At 35.1% G+C, this 20,575-nt stretch overlaps 1 protein-coding gene across 1 annotated transcript; it reads right to left on the bottom strand.

Annotated features, from left to right (window-relative positions):
* Window positions 1–468: 468 nt before the first annotated feature.
* On the bottom strand, window positions 469–20,459 carry LOC145682191 (uncharacterized). Its single transcript, XM_081753775.1, has 4 exons — window positions 20,340–20,459; window positions 3,045–4,490; window positions 1,927–2,507; window positions 469–1,030 (listed from the first exon to the last, which is right to left on the bottom strand). The coding sequence occupies exons 1-4, from the start codon at window positions 20,457–20,459 to the stop codon at window positions 469–471; spliced, it is 2,709 nt and encodes a 902-aa protein (XP_081609901.1).
* Between the last annotated feature and the right edge of the window lie 116 nt (window positions 20,460–20,575).

The following is a 20,575-nucleotide window of genomic DNA, read 5'->3' as shown; positions in this document are numbered from 1 at the left end:
AGTACAATGAATTACTTATCTTAACTTGTTTCTGCAGTAATTGTTGCTTGCTTGCTGCTAAACCACATGGCTGCTTGCTACCATCATACTTTGTCTTCGGTCACACATAAACTGACACTCTAAAACACCGTTAAGAACATGTAAATCTTGTCTATTAATGAACATGAGTGTTTCTCTAAAACCTATGAATAAATATGCTTTTCTGAAACTATGAATGAATATCCTTGCCTAGTTGCACTTCATGGCACATTGTCGATGCACAGACACAACTTGAATAGCACACTGAAGGCACTGTTGCCAGCCAATGAAACACAACTCACTAAAAAACTCACCAAAAATCACTAAAAGAAACACAAAGAATTCACTAAAACCATTAAACTATATACAAAAAATGAAACTAATATGAATAAAAATAATGCACATATGCAAGCTTATCCATCCTCCCCCTCCTTGATTGGACACAATCAATTAATATTCTAGGGGCAAAGGAATTAATTTAGCAACACTGCGTCGAAAAATTCCACTTTTACACTTCACAGTTGCCACTCGCACTAAATTATCACTGCCCGGATGAACTTCTTCAATCACACCTAACTTCCACACTTGAGGAGGAACATTGTCTTCTTTTAACAATACGACCATGCCCGGTTGTAGATTAGGCTGAGCTGACTTCCATTTTCTTCTTTGTTGTAACTGGTTGAGGTAATCCCTTGACCAACGTTTCCAAATATGCTGCTTCATTTGTTGAATCCGTTGCCATCTGCCTAGTCTGTTGATAGGTGCTTCCAGTAGATCTGGTTCCGGAAGGCTGAGAAGTGTAGCTCCCATCAAATAATGTCCTGGACTGAGATACATTGGATCTGTAGGATCGTTAGAAATGGCTGTCAATGGTCTTGAATTTAGAATAGCTTCAATTTGAATAAGTAACGTGTTCAACTCTTCGTATGTCAGACTTGCTGTTCCTGCTACACGCCGTAGGTGGTACTTCATGGATTTTATTGAACTTTCCCATGACCCCATGTGAGGAGATCTGGCGGGAATGAATTTCCATTCTAAACCTTCTTGAGCTGAGTATTCCAGGATGTGCTTTCTGTTAGTCTTGGATTCAAAAAATGTTGCAATTCTCGATTGGCGCCAACAAAGTTCGAACCATTGTCGCTACAGATAGATAAGCATTTTCCTCGCCTAGCAATAAATCTCTTCAATGCTGTGATGAAGGCTTGAGAACTTAAGTCTGAAACTATTTCTATGTGAACTGCTCCAGTGGCTAAACAGATGAACAACGCTGCATAGACTTTCTTTTGATTTTTTCTGCGAATTGTGGGCTTGACATAAAAGAATCCTGCATAGTCCACTCCCACGTGTACAAATGGTCTTGCTTCATTTACTCTCTCCTTGGGTAAGTGTCCCATTAACTGTGATGAACTTGTTGATCTCCACTTGAAACAAACCAAACAATTGTGTACTATTGCCTTGACCATCTTCTTAGCTCTTGGAATCCAATATCTAGTACGCAAAGATGCACTAAGAAGCTGTGGTCCTGCATGAAGCAACCTTTTATGTTCTTCTTTGACTATCAGATGGGTGAAATGATGACCTGTAGGTAGGATGAATTGGTGCTTGTTGTCGTACTCCAAGTTTGAATGTTCCAATCTTCCTCCTACTCTTAGCATTCCTTCCGTGTCCAGAAATGGAAAAAGATCCTTGTTTGGGTTCTTTGTTGAAACTTCCATTTGTTGCTGCAAGTTCAATATTTCTCGATGATAGGTAGTATGTTGTACTATCTTGATACATCTGTGTAACGCTAAACGAAGTTCCGAAGCGTCAAGACTATCAGTTTTTCTTTCTGATTTCTTGGAAAGACAATTATGTTTGAATCGCAAACAATATGCTACTACTCTCAACATTTTGTTTAACGATGAATACCTTTTCATAAAGCTTGTTTCATGAACTGCCACCAAACTTCTCATGACTTTCGTCTCTTCTGGAATATTAGCTGGCTCATTTTGTTCTTGACATGGCCATTCTGCTGTGTGAAGAAACTCTGGACCATGCCACCACTCTCGAGACTGAATAAGAGTGTTGGGATCCGCTCCTCGACTAACTATGTCTGCCGCATTTTCTTTACTAGGCACGTGATGCCATTGATTGGTTGATGTGATTCTCTGAATTTGAGCCACCCTGTTGGATACAAATGTCTTCCAACGATTGGGAGGTGATTTGATCCATGACAAAACTATCGTCGAGTCTGTCCACAGGTGTATACCACTGACCTCTATATTCAATATGGATAGTGTTTTGTCTATTAGCTTCGAAAGTAACAGTGCTCCACATAATTCCAATCTAGGCAAGGTTTGCTTCTTCAGTGGTGCAACCTTCGACTCTGAACAAAGTAAATTGACTTCAATGTTTCCTTGATCGTCTGTAGCCCTGATATACACTACTGCTCCAAAATTTTCTTCACTTGCATCGCAAAAACCATGTAATTGTATTTCCTTAACGTTTTCCTAAGACATTACGTTTCTTGTAATTTGTATCTTCGCCATCGCAGGTAACCAAGACATTAATTGATTCCACTCAACTTGTAGGACTGTGTCTAATGGATCATTCCAATCCATTCCTGTCTTCCACAACTTTTGTAAGAAATTCTTGTATTTGATGACAATTGGAGCGATTAGACCTAATGGATCGAAGATAGATGACACTATACTGACGACTTGTCTTTCTGTCATTGCAACATTACTTTCTACTGCAATTCCATGTTTACAAATTTTGTTCGAAATTATAAGTTTGTCTGTTAATGGAATCCATGCTATTCCTAAAGTCTTAACACCGTCTTGCTAACCAAGTATGATTGGCTGTTGTTTCTCCCTGAAGTCTTCGGGAACTCCTTGAAGTACTTCTTCTTTGTTAGAACTCCATTTACAAAGCTTGAAACCTGCTCTGCTTAAAATATTAATAAGATCCTTCTGTAGTTCTAAGGCCTTTGACACGTTTGGTACTGATTTTAACACATCATCAATGTAGAAATTGTGTTTTATTACTTCTGCTGCTTCTGGAAATTCCTTGGAATTTTCCTCCGCTATTTGCTTCAGACATCTTGTTGCCAAGAAGGACGCTGACGAAGTCCCGTACGTCACTGTTTGTAACTCATACGACTGGATCGGTTCTTCTACTGAATTTCTCCAAAGGATGCGTTGTAAACACTTGTCCTCATCATGAATTAATATTTGGCAATACATTTTCTCTAAGTCTGCTGTAAATGCAACTGGATACAACCGAAACCTTAAAATAATGGAGTACAAGTCATCTTGAACAATTGGCCCAACTTGAAGAATGTCATTCAATGATTTGCCATTAGACGTTTTTGCACTTGCATCAAAAACCACTCTTAATTTAGATGTTGTACTGTCCATCTTGAATACAGGATGATGTGCAAGATAACAACTGCTGCTGCTGTTCACGTCTTCTTCTGTAACTTTTCGCATGTGACCCAAACTTAAATATTCATCCATGAAGGCGGCATATTGTTTATGAAACTCAGGATTTTGTAGCAATCTTCTTTCAAGCTGCTTAAATCTTTGTAGTGCCATGTTGTAAGACTCTCCTAAAACTGCATTCTCTTCCTTCTTTGGTAATTTGACAATAAATCTTCCGTCTTCATTTCTGGTTGTATTTTGTAAAAAATGCTTCTCACAATTTTCTTCTTCCGGCGTGTAAATCTTAGTCTGAAGATCTTCGAGTTCCCAGAATTTTCTCAATTGTGTATCCAAGTCTGTCTCCATCTGAGCAAAACATGAAATTACCGACTGGTTGGCTTCTTCGGGTATTGAAGGCATATTTCCGACGACAACGTATCCTAGCTTCGTTTCCTGCAAAACTGGATAATGTCCTTTTCTAGTCCTCTGGCCTGGCTCAAGGAGACTGTAGAATAACCCCGCACCAATAAGCATGCCCACTGACGACGAGCGATTAAAATTTGGATCGGCTAAGCAAATATCCTTTGGCAAGTTCCAATTACTGTAATCAACATCCTTAGAAGGTATGCAACCTGTAATGTTTGGCAATACTAAACAATCGACCACTGCATTAAAATCACATGTTCTTGAATAAATATGAACTTCAACACTGTACTGAGCTTCGGAGGTTACAGAATTGATACCTCTAATGGGAACACGATTTTTCGTTTTCTTGAGACCTAATCTATGAACTAAAGCTTCGCTTACAAAATTCGATTGAGACGCTGCATCTAATAACACTCTGCATTGTTGAAAACGACCTTTAGTGTCTGTTACGTTAACTAACGCTGTTGCTAATAAGATTTGCTGACCATAATTAATCTTAAATGAGCAATAAGAGTCCTGTGGTTGAATTTTAACCTGCTTCTGTTCCTTAACTTTAGGTACGTTAGTATTATTGTTATTTGTTTTGCTTGAACTGTCTTTGTTAGTAGCCTCTTGAGTAGTATCTTCATGCAACAGTGTGTTATGCTTAAAATTACATTTCTTACAAGTACTTGATTTGCATGCCTTTACTTGATGTTTATTACCTAAGCAATTAAAACATAATTTATTTTGCTTCACGAGCTCCTTTCTTTGATTAATGTTGGCAATCAGAAATTCTGGGCAGCGAAAACAGCATGCGTTTCTTTGCTACGGCAAATATTACATGCATTTGGAAGCACAGTAACAAACGCATTCACTTGACTGTTATTCTTTCTTTTTGCTTTGGAATCTACACTTTTGTTGTCATAAGTACTTTCAGATTGAGTAGGACGAATGTTTTCTAACATTTGACAACGACCTTCTAAAAATGAAAATAATTCTGATAACGATGGAAAGGAGTCACTACTTTGCTCAGCTTCCCATTCCCTTTTGCTTACCGAATCAAGTTTTTCTACTAAATGTTGTGTTAGTAGTACGTCATGCAAAGGTTTGTCCAAATTCAATGCTTCAAGGGCTTGAAAATTACTACGTGTCTTTAGCGTTTTCTTTCATTACTGGCTTGATATTGAGCAACCCTCGTACATACGTCGAAGCTATCAACCATTTGTTTTCGTAGCGTTCAACAAGAAGCTTCCATGCAATTTCGTAATTTACTTCTACCGTTGGCATATTTGCTATTAATGTAAACGCTTCTCCCTTGAGCGATGTGCGCAAATATTAAAATTTACAAACTGTACTTAATGATTCGTTATTGTGAATAAGGGAAATGAAAATGGAAATGAAAATGTCCACTCCTCGTATTTACCGCAAAATATGGGCAAAGAAATTTTAGGCAACTGTACTGAATTGCTAGAATTTGTAGCTTTGTTATTTGCTGTCCCTGAATCCGTTTGTTGTTCAAAACTATCAATAAATTCTTGTAACTTAACCTTTGAATCATAATACAGTTCCTCGAATGTAATTCTGTGCGTTTCTTGTTCACCCGTCTCATCCAAGAGCTCTATTTCTGACTGTATCTCATCAAACTTAATAAAAACCCCTTCAAGTGCAACTAGCCTTGTTCTTGCTTCTTGTATGCTAGGTTTATTTTCATTCTGTAGCTTTTGAAGAAATGTCTTTATTCTTGTTGCCTGACCTTTGACCGAAGCACGTTTCTTAATTAATTGACCCAACTGCACTTCTGCCATTGTTTCAGTCCTTCTTTTTTAACTACACAAAGCGCTGACAATATATTTTTCTTTTTTTTTACTTCTGAATGACCTACAAACGTGTAACCTTGAATTCAGCTGGGTTGAATGCACACACACCAATGTACTTATATGAACAGTTCTGTCCTGCCTATGACAGCCAGCACCCACACAAACACACACGAGAACGAAGAATGCAGTCACGTTTCTCGTTCTGATATCCGGTGGACGGAGGACCAAAAAAAATGATGCTTATGAAGGGGTGATATGTTTATGTACTTATTTACAAATCACGCATATCACAACCACAGCTAATGAACTGTATGATTAAACCCATATTACTGATTCACCCAGATATCATGGAGAAACGAGAAATAAGACTTGACGAATATTTTAGATGTTACTTGCTTCAATTCTTATTTAAAGATACATGTGTTAATAATGATAAATATGACATGCTTTGTTCATATGTTAATATAATGATATAATACTTAAATATTAGTACAATGAATTACTTATCTTAACTTGTTTCTGCAGTAATTGTTGCTTGCTTGCTGCTAAACCACATGGCTGCTTGCTACCATCATACTTTGTCTTCGGTCACACATAAACTGACACTCTAAAACACCGTTAAGAACATGTAAATCTTGTCTATTAATGAACATGAGTGTTTCTCTAAAACCTATGAATAAATATGCTTTTCTGAAACTATGAATGAATATCCTTGCCTAGTTGCACTTCACGGCACATTGTCGATGCACAGACACAACTTGAATAGCACACTGAAGGCACTGTTGCCAGCCAATGCAAACACAACTCACTAAAAAACTCACCAAAAATCACTAAAAGAAACACAAAGAATTCACTAAAACCATTAAACTATATACAAAAAAATGAAACTAATATGAATAAAAATAATGCACATATGCAAGCTTATCCAAACTCTGAAGTTGAATATTAAGGGTTCCCAAATATATACATTTATAACTTCCTCCATGTTGACTTTGGAATTATTATTTAAACAATTAATATTTTTCTGACCAGAGTATTCACTTCTCTATTAAAAATATAGTATTTCGTAACAGCTTCCATAACGTAATACTGTCTACCTAAGACGATAATATGTATGTTCATATTAATGTGGGTAATAAGAGACTATTTCTGAGGAAGATACATATACTTTATTTTTAATAAAGAAGTGAATACTCTGGTCAGATAAATATTAATTATTTAAATATACATTTATATACAGGGCGGATCATTTATCTTGATACACCCTTCTAACTTTTTAAAATAATAGATGCAGAACGCTGAAATTTCTTACCATGCAATGAGAGGGGAGCATGATTTGGTATGCTCTACTATACAAACAGATTAACATTGTTAACAACACACTATCAAGTTCCATATTTTCAAACGACGCTTTATGAGGTTATTACAGATTTCAAATCTACATATAAAATTAAAAACACACAATATCAGAAATATTACACAGTGTTGCAAATTAAGGAGGCTAAAGTATCACAAACGTAGAAAAAAGCGGATTCTGGAGGGTTCTACAACAATTACAACGCCAAGTGAAAGAACGCTATAATTACCCAAATGGCTTTATCTGTTCCAGATAGCTTTATGTCAGAAAAGTGTTTAGATAAGTATATTGTCCAATTATGTAGATGTATGTACGTGTACGTGTGTATGTGTTTGTGTTTGTTTGTTAAGACATAATATTAATTCTGTAAATGTGCAAATACTTAAGAAAATTTTTTATATGAAAATCTATTTTATTATCTACTGTCTATTCCACTAAATCTTTGCAACAGATGATCTAGGGATCGTAAAGTAACTGTTGATAAAGTGACAAAATGATTTTCTGCAATAGACATCAATATAAATATCGGCCATAGTGGACAAAGAGTTAAGTCTAGTTTTCACTTTCATAACCTCCTTTACTATTAAGTTTTAAACTTAAATTTCGTAATATATATAATTTTAAATATAACTTATACTCGGCAGGATTCTTTAACGTGAATTACTTAGACGTTAAAGTATAATTTTATAAATTGTAAATTGTTATTGAAAGTAATTTCAAAGTAACTGAAAAGTCTAAGTAAGCTTTTGTCCATTGTAGTCTCTTTAAGTAATACGATGCTACGTATGTTACGATTTAACATTTAGAAAGTGTTATTTCCATGTTATTTTATGATCATAGGTAAGAAGTCTTAACTAATATACTTTAGTTGTTAATATTACCTTTTCGGAAAAGCGAAAACCACATACTTTAATGTACAGTAAATTTCCAAATGAAACACCACTTATCGATGGAACGTTCTATTTCGTGTTTCTTCAATATATTTGTATTGTGACGTGAATTGCAAACGGAAGCACATACTGTATGTATGTTAAATTTACTTTATTAAATTATTTTCGTACTGCGTAAATCTAATAAAGTGTAAGTTTTCCAAAACAATGTTCATACCGAAGGTAATAGCCAGGGAAAACTTCCAACAATTAGCATTAAACTACTTACAGAGACTAATAAAATTAATCTTAGTTTTTTAATAGTGTTGTATATAAGGTCCAAACAAAAGAGAATGCATTTATATTGTAGGTATACATTTTTAGTTATTTTAATATATATTTCCATATTAAACGAAATACTGACAAAATTAATAATCTCGCAATGGTAATGAAAAATGAGCACTGTCTTCAAAATCATTCTTAAATATTACAGTTAATGTACTTTATATTTTAGTATTATCTAAGCCAGGGCGCAAAATTATGGTCGCCAGGTCGCCATTGGTGACTAGAAATTTAGACCTGGCGACCAGTGTTTAGTAGGAATGGTTTCTGTCTAAACTCACAGGGCATCGCAGTTTCTGTTCCGCACGAAAATAATTGTCACTGAGAAAGAGAAAACGCAGAATATGAAGCCTATACAACGTTGTAATTCGACCATCCTTTCCCACCCTCAATTGAAATGGTTTGTCTCCGTGGGTGGGGGGACCTCTCGTAATTTGTACGTGAGAAATACTAGCGATCATCATTTTTGGATTGGCGATTGCCACTGACTTTGAAATTTTGCTCCCTGATCTAAGCAGAACCACATTATAGCAATCGTAATTATAAATGAATAAGTACTCAGCATAAAGAAGTTACCAAAAAAATAGTTCTCTTTAACCTGATTACTGTATAATGTATTAACTTATATATGCGTTCATAACGTGAATAGAAATAATGTTATGAAATACAATTCGAAAATAATTAATTTATAATTGTAGACTTAAATGTGATAAATAATAAACACAATATATAATTATATATATTTGTTTCATTCAGTACGTCATAGCTTCTGCTTTTTCATTTTCCTCAAGTAATCAATTCTTGGAACGCTTTCTTTACTATTAATCTTAATATTATTGTCTTAATGCTATATATTTTATGTCTGTTCAGTACAGAATTAGTAATAGCTTCATAGTACATGATTAAAACATGGCGAACATTTTCGTGTTACCACTTTTCATTTTACGGCATATTTTACGGCTTAATATATCAATAATAATACTGAATGCGTAGAATGAAGAAAGAATATAAAATTGGAAATGATAATCGTTCTACAGCCAGTTGATAACATTAAACATAAAGAGTGAATCTCTCTCATCATTGGTAAATATATGATTTGACTCTCTTTTATGATTGTTAAATATATTTGGGAATTAATTAGAACAATTCAAAATACTGATACGATTTACATTAGTATTTAGCTCAACATCACCACTGTATTGGATATTTGAAAGAAAACCATCATTGAATGGCATCAACCCTATCATTGGCCCACTACTGTATACGAAAGGTAACCATACACGTCTTCCCCGCCGTCTATGGTTCAATTCCTTAAAGAAAATCATAAGTCTTATATACATCAAGGAAAGATCTTAAATTAAGAGACAGCTATTTGAAAATTGGGGATGAAAATTATGAACTCACAGTATATATTCCATGATAGATATACAGTAGAAGGAACACATGTTCATGTTTGGAGATGTAAGTATACACCTTGCAAGACATGCATAAATAAATGGTAATTTATTGAAGATTCCTAGTGGTTTCAGTAGGATTGCAATTTGCACTAGATATTTTATAATAATTTACCACTCGAGTTACTCACAAATTGCATTCAGCAATCAATATTTGAAGTCATTTTACATGTAATGTTCCTATTATTATTATGATATATAAGAAAGGATCTGGAACTTTGGTTATAGAAGAGCGGCTTCCGTTAAATTGCTTAAATACATGATATTTCCATTCTTCACATCTTACTGAGCACAAGACATTGTAGACTCAACCTCCAAAGAAGCATTTTTTAAATTCTCAAATAAATTTCATATAAATCAATCTCTTAATTTCAGTATTGAGGATTATATAGCATGATCGGATGGTGAGTTTTTGCATTATAAATGGGTGAATAGCAGATGATAGATGGAGAATGATTGGATGATAAATGGATCAATGATTGAATAATAAAGTGTTAGATGTTTGGTTGGTCAAAAAATATATGATTATGAGATAAATTGATATATAATGCATGCAGAAAGATTAGATCCCAGATAATAAATGGTTAAATGATCGAATGTTGGAAAACGTACACGAGCTATCGTGAGAAAAACAGATAAACGACAGAAAACACGGGAAGCTAACTCAATTCTTGTTTAAGTATATGAATTCAGGATAGAAACAAGTACATAATTTATTTCTATTTTTATAAAAATAATATGTGTCTTTTTTTGACAAAACGAAACTAGAAAACAAAAAGTTCCTCTTTATAAAGTTTCTATATACTCTTGTAAATAAACAGCACGGGTATATAATCATATAATTCCTTTTCTTTTACAATAACAGAATGATAAGAAAGAAAACTAAATTTTAAGTAGTCTTAACCGTTCTACATTTATAAAGGCTTTACAGGAGTCCTGTCCATTATGACTTACATTCAGGAAAAAGTGAAGCATCAAGATAACACATGTTTAAGTAATTTAACGAAAATCTCTTTTCTGCAACAAAGTGACGGATTCTTTATTATCAAATAACTTATTGTTAACGTTCACAGCAAAACTTCACATTTAATTTCGAATTGTACATATGTACTTATAACAAAACTGATTTGTTACTAGCAAAAATATATAGATTATAGTTTCCTTCTAGCATAACCAAGCATTTGTAACTTCGAGGAAAGAAAATTAAAGATTAATCCACTCCATATGAAGCCACTCAATATTTACCTGCACACAGTAAATTTTTGCCGGGATGATACCACTTGTGGCTACTGTGCGACAAGTTCCTAGAAACTTCCTTACTTTCAAGAGAAATCGTATGATATGTGACTTGTTTGTTTCTTTTTCCTACATTGTTCACTTGAGCGATTACAATTCGTTGAAAAAATATTGTCATCTGTGGAAAATATTTACTATACTTGCGTCTATTACTATTTTTAATCAACTTCCTGGATACTTTGTACTTTGATGTACACATACAGAGGTGGAAGCTAGGTAGATTCTTTAAACTTCAGATAATGACATTCTGGAGTAGATATGTTTCCAAAAGTTGATAAAGCCATTGAAAATAATGATAATGATTCCAAATCACTACAGAACGCAGAAAGTGATTTGGATTGCTTGAAGTTGGAACATAAAGGCAATCCTGCCTCGGACAGTGTCCTCTCACACCACAACCCAAATCTTTGAAAGGAAATATGGCATACTCCGGAAAAAAGAACCACCAAATGTAAGTTGCAGATCGGAAAATTTTGTAGCAGAGCTAGCCAGTGTAAAAGCAAATAGTGTAACACCAGAAAATAGCTATACGTACATGCAGTTGGTTGTTTACAGGTATTGAAATAAATTAAATGAATTGAAATCTTTGAGTTTTACGTCCCACAATTATGCCGACTAGGGTAAAGGAGACGGTGATGATGAGAAATGAATTATATGGGACACTGGCGCAAATCCCGGGGGACGAGGGGGACTGTTCCCCCAATAATCTGAAGTGAAAAGTGCTTTTTGGGATAAGTGTGATGATATGTGTTCGACTACCACAAAGGAATATAAGATGAAATTGATTACTCCTAGCTTTTCCATCTTTCAAACTGAACTTCTCGCTGTAGTGAGTTTAGTAGTCTCATCAATATGTATTAATTCCACTTCCGCTACTTGGACACAAATTGCAATAAATGCCCGAGGATGATATGCTCATTTCCTCATGCTGGAAAGATGTCTCAGCTGTAGGCACAGGCACAAATTCCGGGGAAATAGGGGACATGTCCCCCCAACATTGGAACTGGAGGTTATCCCAATAATCCGATTTGAAAAGTGCTTTTTGCTGATCAGTATGATGACTTGTGTCGGACTGCCACAAAGGAAAGTGAGATGAAATTGGGTTCTCTTGGTTTTTCTACTTTTAATGAAAATGAAGGTATGCGAGTATGCGTGACATAACTTCATGTGAAATCTTATCTCCTCCTCTCCCCTAGGCCCTAGCATACGAAGAGTATATAAACTACTCAATGTCAGTAGAACCCATCTTTTCAGTAAATGCGCATTTCATCCATTTGTAGTATCAGCCTAGGCATCTATTCATGCTTCGTAAGCTAACTCTATGGCCTATGGAACCCGGAGGTTCAATGCCGCGTTCACAAAAGCTCTCTATTGACTTCTATCTTTAGCCAACTGGATCCAATTTCTAATTTGGATTCCTATTTCTGCGAGATCCATCTTAATATTGTCCTCCCATCTGCTCTTTGGTCTTCCTAATGGTCGTTTTCCTTTTGGTCTTCCAGTCAAGGCTTTAAAAACGTTTCAACTTTCTTCCATACTAGCTACATGACCTGCCCACCTAAGCCTCCGAGACTTGATGACCCTAACAACGTTTGGTAATCCGTATAAATTATGTAGTTCCTCGTTGTGAAGTTTCCACCATTCCCCATTCCCGTTCCTCTTCGGTCCGAATATTCGTCTGAGCATCTTGTTCTCAAATACTTTGTCTATGTTCTTCCCTCAGAGTAAGAGATCATGTTTCGAAATCATACAGAACAACAGGCATGATTACCGTTTTATATATTTTAAGCTTCAAATTCCTCTACAGAATTAGCGACAAGAGATTTTGAACTGAATAATAACATGAATTTCCTGTTTTAGTCGACATTTAATTTCTTCTTGAATATGATTTTCGTTTGTTAATATTGAACCTAAATATTTGAAAGTATCCACTTTATCAAAAGTATTGTTTATTATTTTGACGCATCCATAATTTGCCCTGTTACGGTCCCGACGCACTTCCATGTATTTAGTTTTCTCTGCATTTGCTTCTAAACCCATGTCCCTGCAAGCGTTTAATAAGACTTCTGCATTTCTTTCTATTGTTCTCCTATCATCCCCTATTAAATTTACATCATCAGCGTACGACGTAACCTGGTAAAGACCGTTCAACTCAAGGTCCTGGTTGTTATCTTTGATTTTTTTATAGCGTATTCCAGACAAAATTGAATAACAATGGCGGCAACGCATCTCCTTGTTTTAGGGCATTCTCGACGTGAAAGCTCGTGGACAAAAATTTTCCTGCTCGGACTTTACTTTGGGATTCATTTAAACATGCCTTAATTAATCTAATTAGCTCTTACGGTATTCCAAATTCTGTAAGAACGTTGTATAATGTTTCTCTCCTAACCGAGTCGTAATTCTTTCTAAAATCAATAAATAGTTGATGTACCTGGGTATTGTATTACCCACTTCTTTTCGAGTACTTGGTCGATAGTTGATCGATTTTGTCTAAATCCGCACTGATAATCCACAATAAATTCATCTGCTTTTGGGGTCAATCTTGATAATAGAATGTTTGAAAGGATTTTATGGGATGTTGACAGAAGAGAGATGCCTCGATAATTATTACAGTCAGTTTTGTCGCCTTGCTTGTTGATTGGAGCAATGATTGATTCTTTCCATTGTTATGGCAATTCTTCCTTGTTCCAGATAAGGAGGATGTGTTTGTGTATCTTGTTCCACAATTTTTCGCCTCCCGCTAAAATTAACTCAGCCGGAATTTCGTCTACACCCTGAGATTTGTGTTTCTTTAATTATTTCTTTATAGCGATTTCTACTTCTATTTGGTTGGGTTCTGGAATATGCGGTTCTGCGATGTGTATCTCCCTTTCTCCACGTACATTAGTTTTTGGCTACGTGTTCAGCAAATCGTCAAAGAAATCTTTCCATCTATTTAATATGCTATCTGTATCAGTGAGAACTGTTCCGTCAGCTTTCTTTACTATAAGCACGAGGTTTTTACCCTTTCTTAAATTCGTTGATCCCTTTATACATGTCTCGAATGTTTTTATTTCTACTATTATCTTCAAGTTCCTTAATTTTAGCTTTCAAAAAGTTGCATTTCTTTGTTTTAAAATTTTTGGAAGTTTCCTGCCTGATGTCTACGAAATTTTGTGTAGTTATTTCATTCGGATTTTGTAGCCAACGTAATTTGCCTGTTTTCTCTTCTCTGTTAGTTTAATGAATTCATGGTCGAACCATAGTTCGTTCTTACGTATTTCCGCGTGTTCCAAATGTTTTTGAGAGAGGGTGCTTCGTAAGCAAAGAAAAGAATTTAATTGCAGGAATATTTTTCTCCATAATTTTAAGGTTACATCTGTTAAGTAAAGAGTATATGACATGCGTCAGATTTTTCTAAAGATTCCTGTAATGCTATTGAGATTATCATCATTTTGCTCAAATGAGAGTATTGTTGTGTCATCCATAATTGATATTCTTTCTTCATAGCTTTGGGGAAGTCATTATTTATATTATTGTATTATTATAAAACAATGTTAACGCGTATCTTTGTTGATGTCTAATTAGAAACATACCAGTTATAAATATGCATGTATTCAGATTTCAGAATGTGTTCACGGCAGTGATTTGTAATACTGATATGTACTACTACTTCATCTACATGCGTAATATATAATATACTCTACAACAGGTTCACCTCAGAAATCTCAGATTCATCTACCGTAATATGAGTTTCATCTCACTTCCCTAGAATAAGCCTCAAATCTGCCCACCTCCCAATGTTGAAGAAAACCAATGGCGTATTTAGGATTTTGTTTCGAGGGGCTATGCCCAACACAGGAAAGGAAGTGGCCAATTGCCCACCTGAGTTTGAGAATAAAATATATTTTAATTTATGCATAAATTGAATCTATAATGGTAAGAATTGCAGACTGATAAATCCAATATGATATGATACAAAAATTTAGGAGTGAATCCAAATCTAAATCTTTATTCTATTCATACAACAAAAAGGAAGCATGATCTTGGCCTACCTAATTTTCCGGGCTAATGTGACGCTGGGTCCAAAAATATGGTTACATTGCTCTTTATTGAAGGAATTGAAAAGATTATTATGGATCAATATGCATTTTAAAAGACATCTTTCTCTCTTGACTTGCCACAAGTTAGCAACAGAGAAAGGAAATGCGTAAAACTTTCTGAAAGTGACTAATGTTACTTTTACTGCGCAATTTTTGTAGGAAGTTTACTTCTTGAAGGTTATACTACTCATCATACAGGATACACAATCATGATTTTGACAACGTGACCCTGCATTAATGTGCGGAAATTGGCAAATAGTTAAGAATCGATTAATAAGTCTAGAAATCATGCTATTGAATTCTTCCGGCTGTGACAGTACACGTGTTTGCATGTGTGTTACGCCATGTATCCTGGGTGGGGCAGTCTCTAAGAGCCAATCAGAATGCATAAGAGCAATAAGTATCCATATTTGTGGATCTAATGCTAACGGATGAACTGACTGATACGAGGCTTGGGTGTGTCCCTCGAAATTAATATAAAAGGACCTCAAGGACTCAAACGGTTGTTCAGAAGTTCAGAAGTTCAGACGCGCAGAGGTTGAGAGGTTCAGAGATTCTAGATATTCGAGTCGTCGGTTGTGAGCTGACAGCATCATCGTCAAAATTTCTAAGAGTTACAAGACTACTACTGCAAGGTATGTATGAGCACTTCTTACAACAGCAATTTCAAGTTTAGAAATGTCATGCAGTACCTCAAAATGTCCTGTGTACCTACAGTAAAACTTTCAAGATTAAGAACTGTTGTCGCATACTTGCATTCTATCATTCATCTCCAATGATGTAATTATCTCAATATTTTGTCTATTAATCGATCTATACTAAAGTATCAAACTATCAATTAAACTGTCAGATAAAAAATAATTCTTGTTGAATCACTGAATTAAAATGTTGTTGTATAATAACAATTTTAGTTATGTAATAAACTTACTTTTTATAAATTATGTTGTCATTCCCCTAGATTAATCCACTTTTCCCATGAAAATCATGGTGTAATTTAATTATGTTTCTTTTGTGACAACCGCTAAAGAATTAGCGTGAGCAGTTCTCTAATGAATGTGGAATTTAACGAGCTTCGTAAACAGAAAGAGACCTGCACATCGCCACACTAATTATTCCCCCGTTTTGGTTTTCTTTAATTCAAACATTTCCTTCTTTTAAAAATAACTAAACAATATAATTTTTCTTTTTGTATAATAACTAAAGTCCCGCCATATTGATATCCGTGCAAGTTGGTGTGGAACACCAGTTACGCTTATCAAATCCTCTTAGTTTTAGTGTTACTGATGACGGCCAATTTGAATCACAACTAACAACGGTCGATAAAGTATGATACACAAAACGAAAGAAAGTAACATCAAGAAAAAGAAACAGAAAAGTAGAAAGGACGAAAGAAAGAACAAAAGAATGTAGTTCTTACATGGAATGAAATTTGACAAATACAGTATTATTTTTGAACAAAAAGCATAAGAAAATGGAAAGTCAATGACATTCTTAGAAATGGTAAGAAGGAGTATTGTTGTACGTGGAATGCGAGAAACTAACAAATTTATTTAGGGGGACCTTGAGCCCGATAGCCCCCTAAATACGCCACTGAAGACGATTCTGCTCCCCTTATCCTCCACAGCATTGTTTTTCAACTTCATAAATATTTTGAACATCGCTTATATATATAAAATATGGGAACGGTCTTACCCGTCCCCCCAATGCTGAAGACAGATTTGCGCCGATGATATGGGAGAATGAAGAAAGTGGGAGGAAACGGGGACCCCGAGGAAACTTACGCACGGGGTGTGTGTTCACCACAAAGTTCACTTAGCGTGAGCTGGGATTGAACCAGGGACCACAAGCACAAGATGTGAACGTTCTACCACTGAGCCACCGCGGCCCCTGTTTATAGGTATTGAGTTACAACATATAGTAAGTACTCTCACAAGATGATTGAACCATGACAGTGACTCTACAACACCAGACGCAGAAGAGATCAAAATACAATTTGGAATATTATATATTAGTGATGTTAAGAAATCTCGATGAAACACAAAGGATATCTGGATTGGTGGCGGCATAAGTATCTTCTTTTTTCTCTCCTCAACCATAGGTTGATGGGCAACATCGAAATTTCAAAATTTTTATCTCCTTTAAGAGAGCTGTTTTATACTTTCATAAGGTCTCTTCTTCGTAACTGCCTCTAGATATTCTATCCTTGGTCTTCCTCTTCCTGGTTTTGCTTCTGCCTTTCCCTCTATCAACACCGTGATCCAATCGGAGTGCTGAATAAGATGACCAAGATGCTATTTCTTTTTTTTCCTAATATCTTCATGATCTGTCGTCCTTCATTAGTTTCCTTTATTAAGTCTTCAATCCTTTTCCTTTCGGTTCATGATATGCCCAGTATTCTGCACAACACCACATTTCAAATGCTTCCAGCTTGAATATTTTAGCTTTTCTCAATGTCCACGTCTCTAATCTGTAAAGCGCCACGCTCCACACCGGAGTCTTAATAAATCGTTTTCGAGCGCCCGACGACACATTTCTTGATGTTATCAGTCCTTTCTTCCTATTGAATACTTGTTTATCCTGCACTATGCTTGACCTAACATCTTTTTCACTTCGTCCGTACTAGACTTCATAGATAAACTTCCTAAATAGGAGAACGTTTTAACTTGGTTCTCTTCTTATTTGTCTTCATTTTGCATGTTTTCTTCAGTTGGTCGTTCAAGTTTGAAAGTGCTTCCTACAAGTCCTTTTCGTTCTCTGGTATCACTGCTATGCCATCAGCAAATCTTATTGTGCTGAAAACCTGTCCATTTACTTTTAGGCTATCTCATTTTTATCAAAGAATTTTTTCATAGTCTCTTCTATATAGACGTTGAACAGGAGAGGCAGAAGTCCACATCCTTACTTTCAGTGGCGGCCGGTGGATTGTGGTTTCGGGTGTTGCAGTACAAACGATAAGAGACAGAAGATATAAAGTTGACTCATTGACTAATCAGCATAACTTTAGATGCAAATGCTATATGTGACATGTTAAATTAAATAAAATTCTGTGTTTAAAAATCCGATTAATCACCTCGGATTTTATCCGATCAATCACATCAGAACATTTTACCAGATTAATCACCTTAATTAATTAGTAAGTTCATTCTCCTCTCTTTGATTGGAGCAAATCTGTCTAATACATGCTGGTTGAACTCTAGTATTCTTATTTTTCGATGGAAAGCATAACCAATGGTGATAATTTTTCTTGGGACATTCAATTTCTTGAAAGTGTCAATTCTTTTTGATGTGGAAAAAAAAACTTTTCTTCTTTTACCGAAACCATAGATACAGTTAATATTAATTTCAGAAGCTTTGTAGATTCATAAATATTTTTTTCTAGATTATTGCGAATGATTCATTCTTGCAAACTCAGTCCCTGACAGTGATCCGAATTTCTCTTCAGTGTTGACTGAAGAGAGTTCGTAGCAGAGATTAGTGTTATAAAAAAAATGTACATTGAACACACTTTCTTCACACTTTATCCAGGAAAATTTAAAATAAATTGAGGAAATGTATCTGGTGCAAACAACATTACTGCCATAAGATATCCTGTAAATTTAAACTGGATTTTTTTTTTCGAACACTCTCCTGAATTGCCCTTTGCTTGTTTTGTCTAAGCCTTAATTGCAAATTTTTCCTCAGTTGAAAGCTAGTCAATGTTTTTTGTAAGTGATTTACAGAAGTCATGGTATACAATTTATTCAGAATTTGTAGGTTATTTACAGAATTAAAGCACACACAATAAAATTAAACCTAATAATTAAAAAACAAAACAGCTGATACGAAAGTGGTACTGGTATATGAATTCCGAATGTCACATATTCATACATCAACACACACACATGTGCGTAAAAGAATAAACTACATTCCAAATCATCCGTCTTGGTTGTTACGCAATGCACGATGAACACAATATACTTCCACATGAGGCGAAACAATGCTTACCAATTAGTCTAGCAGCTAGGAGAGTCCTGTTGGGAGTTTGAGAGCCAGAAGGTTTGTTTGTTTTACCAAGTTCTACTATCTTTAGTGTTTAAAAAAAAATTGGTCACATGTTCTGAATCATGGTCATTATTGCGCAATGGCCGCCATGTTGAATATTCCTTTCGTATTCACTACATTTTTCTTAAATACATCTAGCTCAAGCTGTAATTGTCGCAAAGTTATCAGTTATACCTCGTTCGATTTGCAATAGTATAGGCTTTTATGTGACGTTATTCACTTGTCAGTAATACACACAAGAGGGAAGTAAAGAAGGGAAATTTTGAAAATTTCCCTCAAAATTTTCCCTTTTACCGATTTTTTGCTATTGTTATATGGCAACGCTGAGTTCTAGACGAGAAAGAAAAATTGCATATATTTCCTGTAATGTGATAAATATATGCTAAAAGTTTTGTCTTGATTGGTTCACTAGCAGAGGAGTAATAAAATATTTTGTTAGAGCGACCAAAATCATAAAATACAATCTTTGGATTTAATGAAAGTACTTTTGTCACATAGAATGACCTTCAGCTCAGACTGGAATTGCCACAGAGGTACAAATAATATTTCGTTTTATAATTTGTTTGATTAGAGTAACAAATGGTGTGGATTAATCTAACATATGTGCCATTATAACTTATGACAAGGAAGTATAAGGGAAATAAAAATAAAATTCATACGAAATATTTTCCTTTAATGATGTGGAAACACTAAAAGATAGAAGTGGAAGTACTAGAAATTCACTAAACATTAATACCCAATATTTAATTCACAAGTGAAGACATAGATTTAAAAAAAATCGTAACATTTCATGTTTCGTAATTAAGAAATGTGTTCCAAATTTGATATCAAGTGATATTTTCAAACAGCAATTTATTCTTCTTCTTACATAACAGTCCACAAATGTCTGATAAACTGACACTTTCATCCCACATTTACACACATATTCTTCACTTTACATTTACAGAATGGACAACACGCTATTTGTTTCACTCTGCAAGGACAAACATTAACTTTTGCACATGTCTTGCACATACAAGGAGAGAGAAATTCAGGAGGTCTGAAATATCCAATCGTTATTATTGGCTTATGATATCCTGCTTCTTCTATGTAACCATACTCTAGTGGATTCAGTGGTTGGGCTTCATCCTGCAGAGTCATCCATATGTAGCACTGAAAATATGCACGCTTTATATGAAAGACTATCGTTGATGATGGTGGACATAGTTGAGAAAAGTTGATAGCTTTTGCTTTGTGGTATTGTTAAAATCGTACCATATCACAGTTTGTTTTTGATGAACCAACTACTTTTGTGATAAAAAGCTCGGCATTTTGTATCATTCCTTCATCCAATGGAGCAACCCCAAAATTTTTCAACAGGGTTCCTGATGTCATTGCTGTTTTAAGTGCCATAAGTTTTGTCCCAACCTTACCTGTGGTATCGCAACCAGTTAAACTGGGAACAGCAGGAAGAACATATAAAAGTGTGTCATCCATGTTCTCCGTCATTT

This window comes from Thermobia domestica, chromosome 3, assembly GCF_964235325.1.
Source record: "Thermobia domestica chromosome 3, izTheDome1.hap1.1, whole genome shotgun sequence".
NCBI lineage: Eukaryota > Metazoa > Arthropoda > Insecta > Zygentoma > Lepismatidae > Thermobia > Thermobia domestica.
The sequence above is the reverse complement of the archived record's forward strand: the minus strand, read 5'-3'. Positions and strand labels throughout refer to the sequence as shown.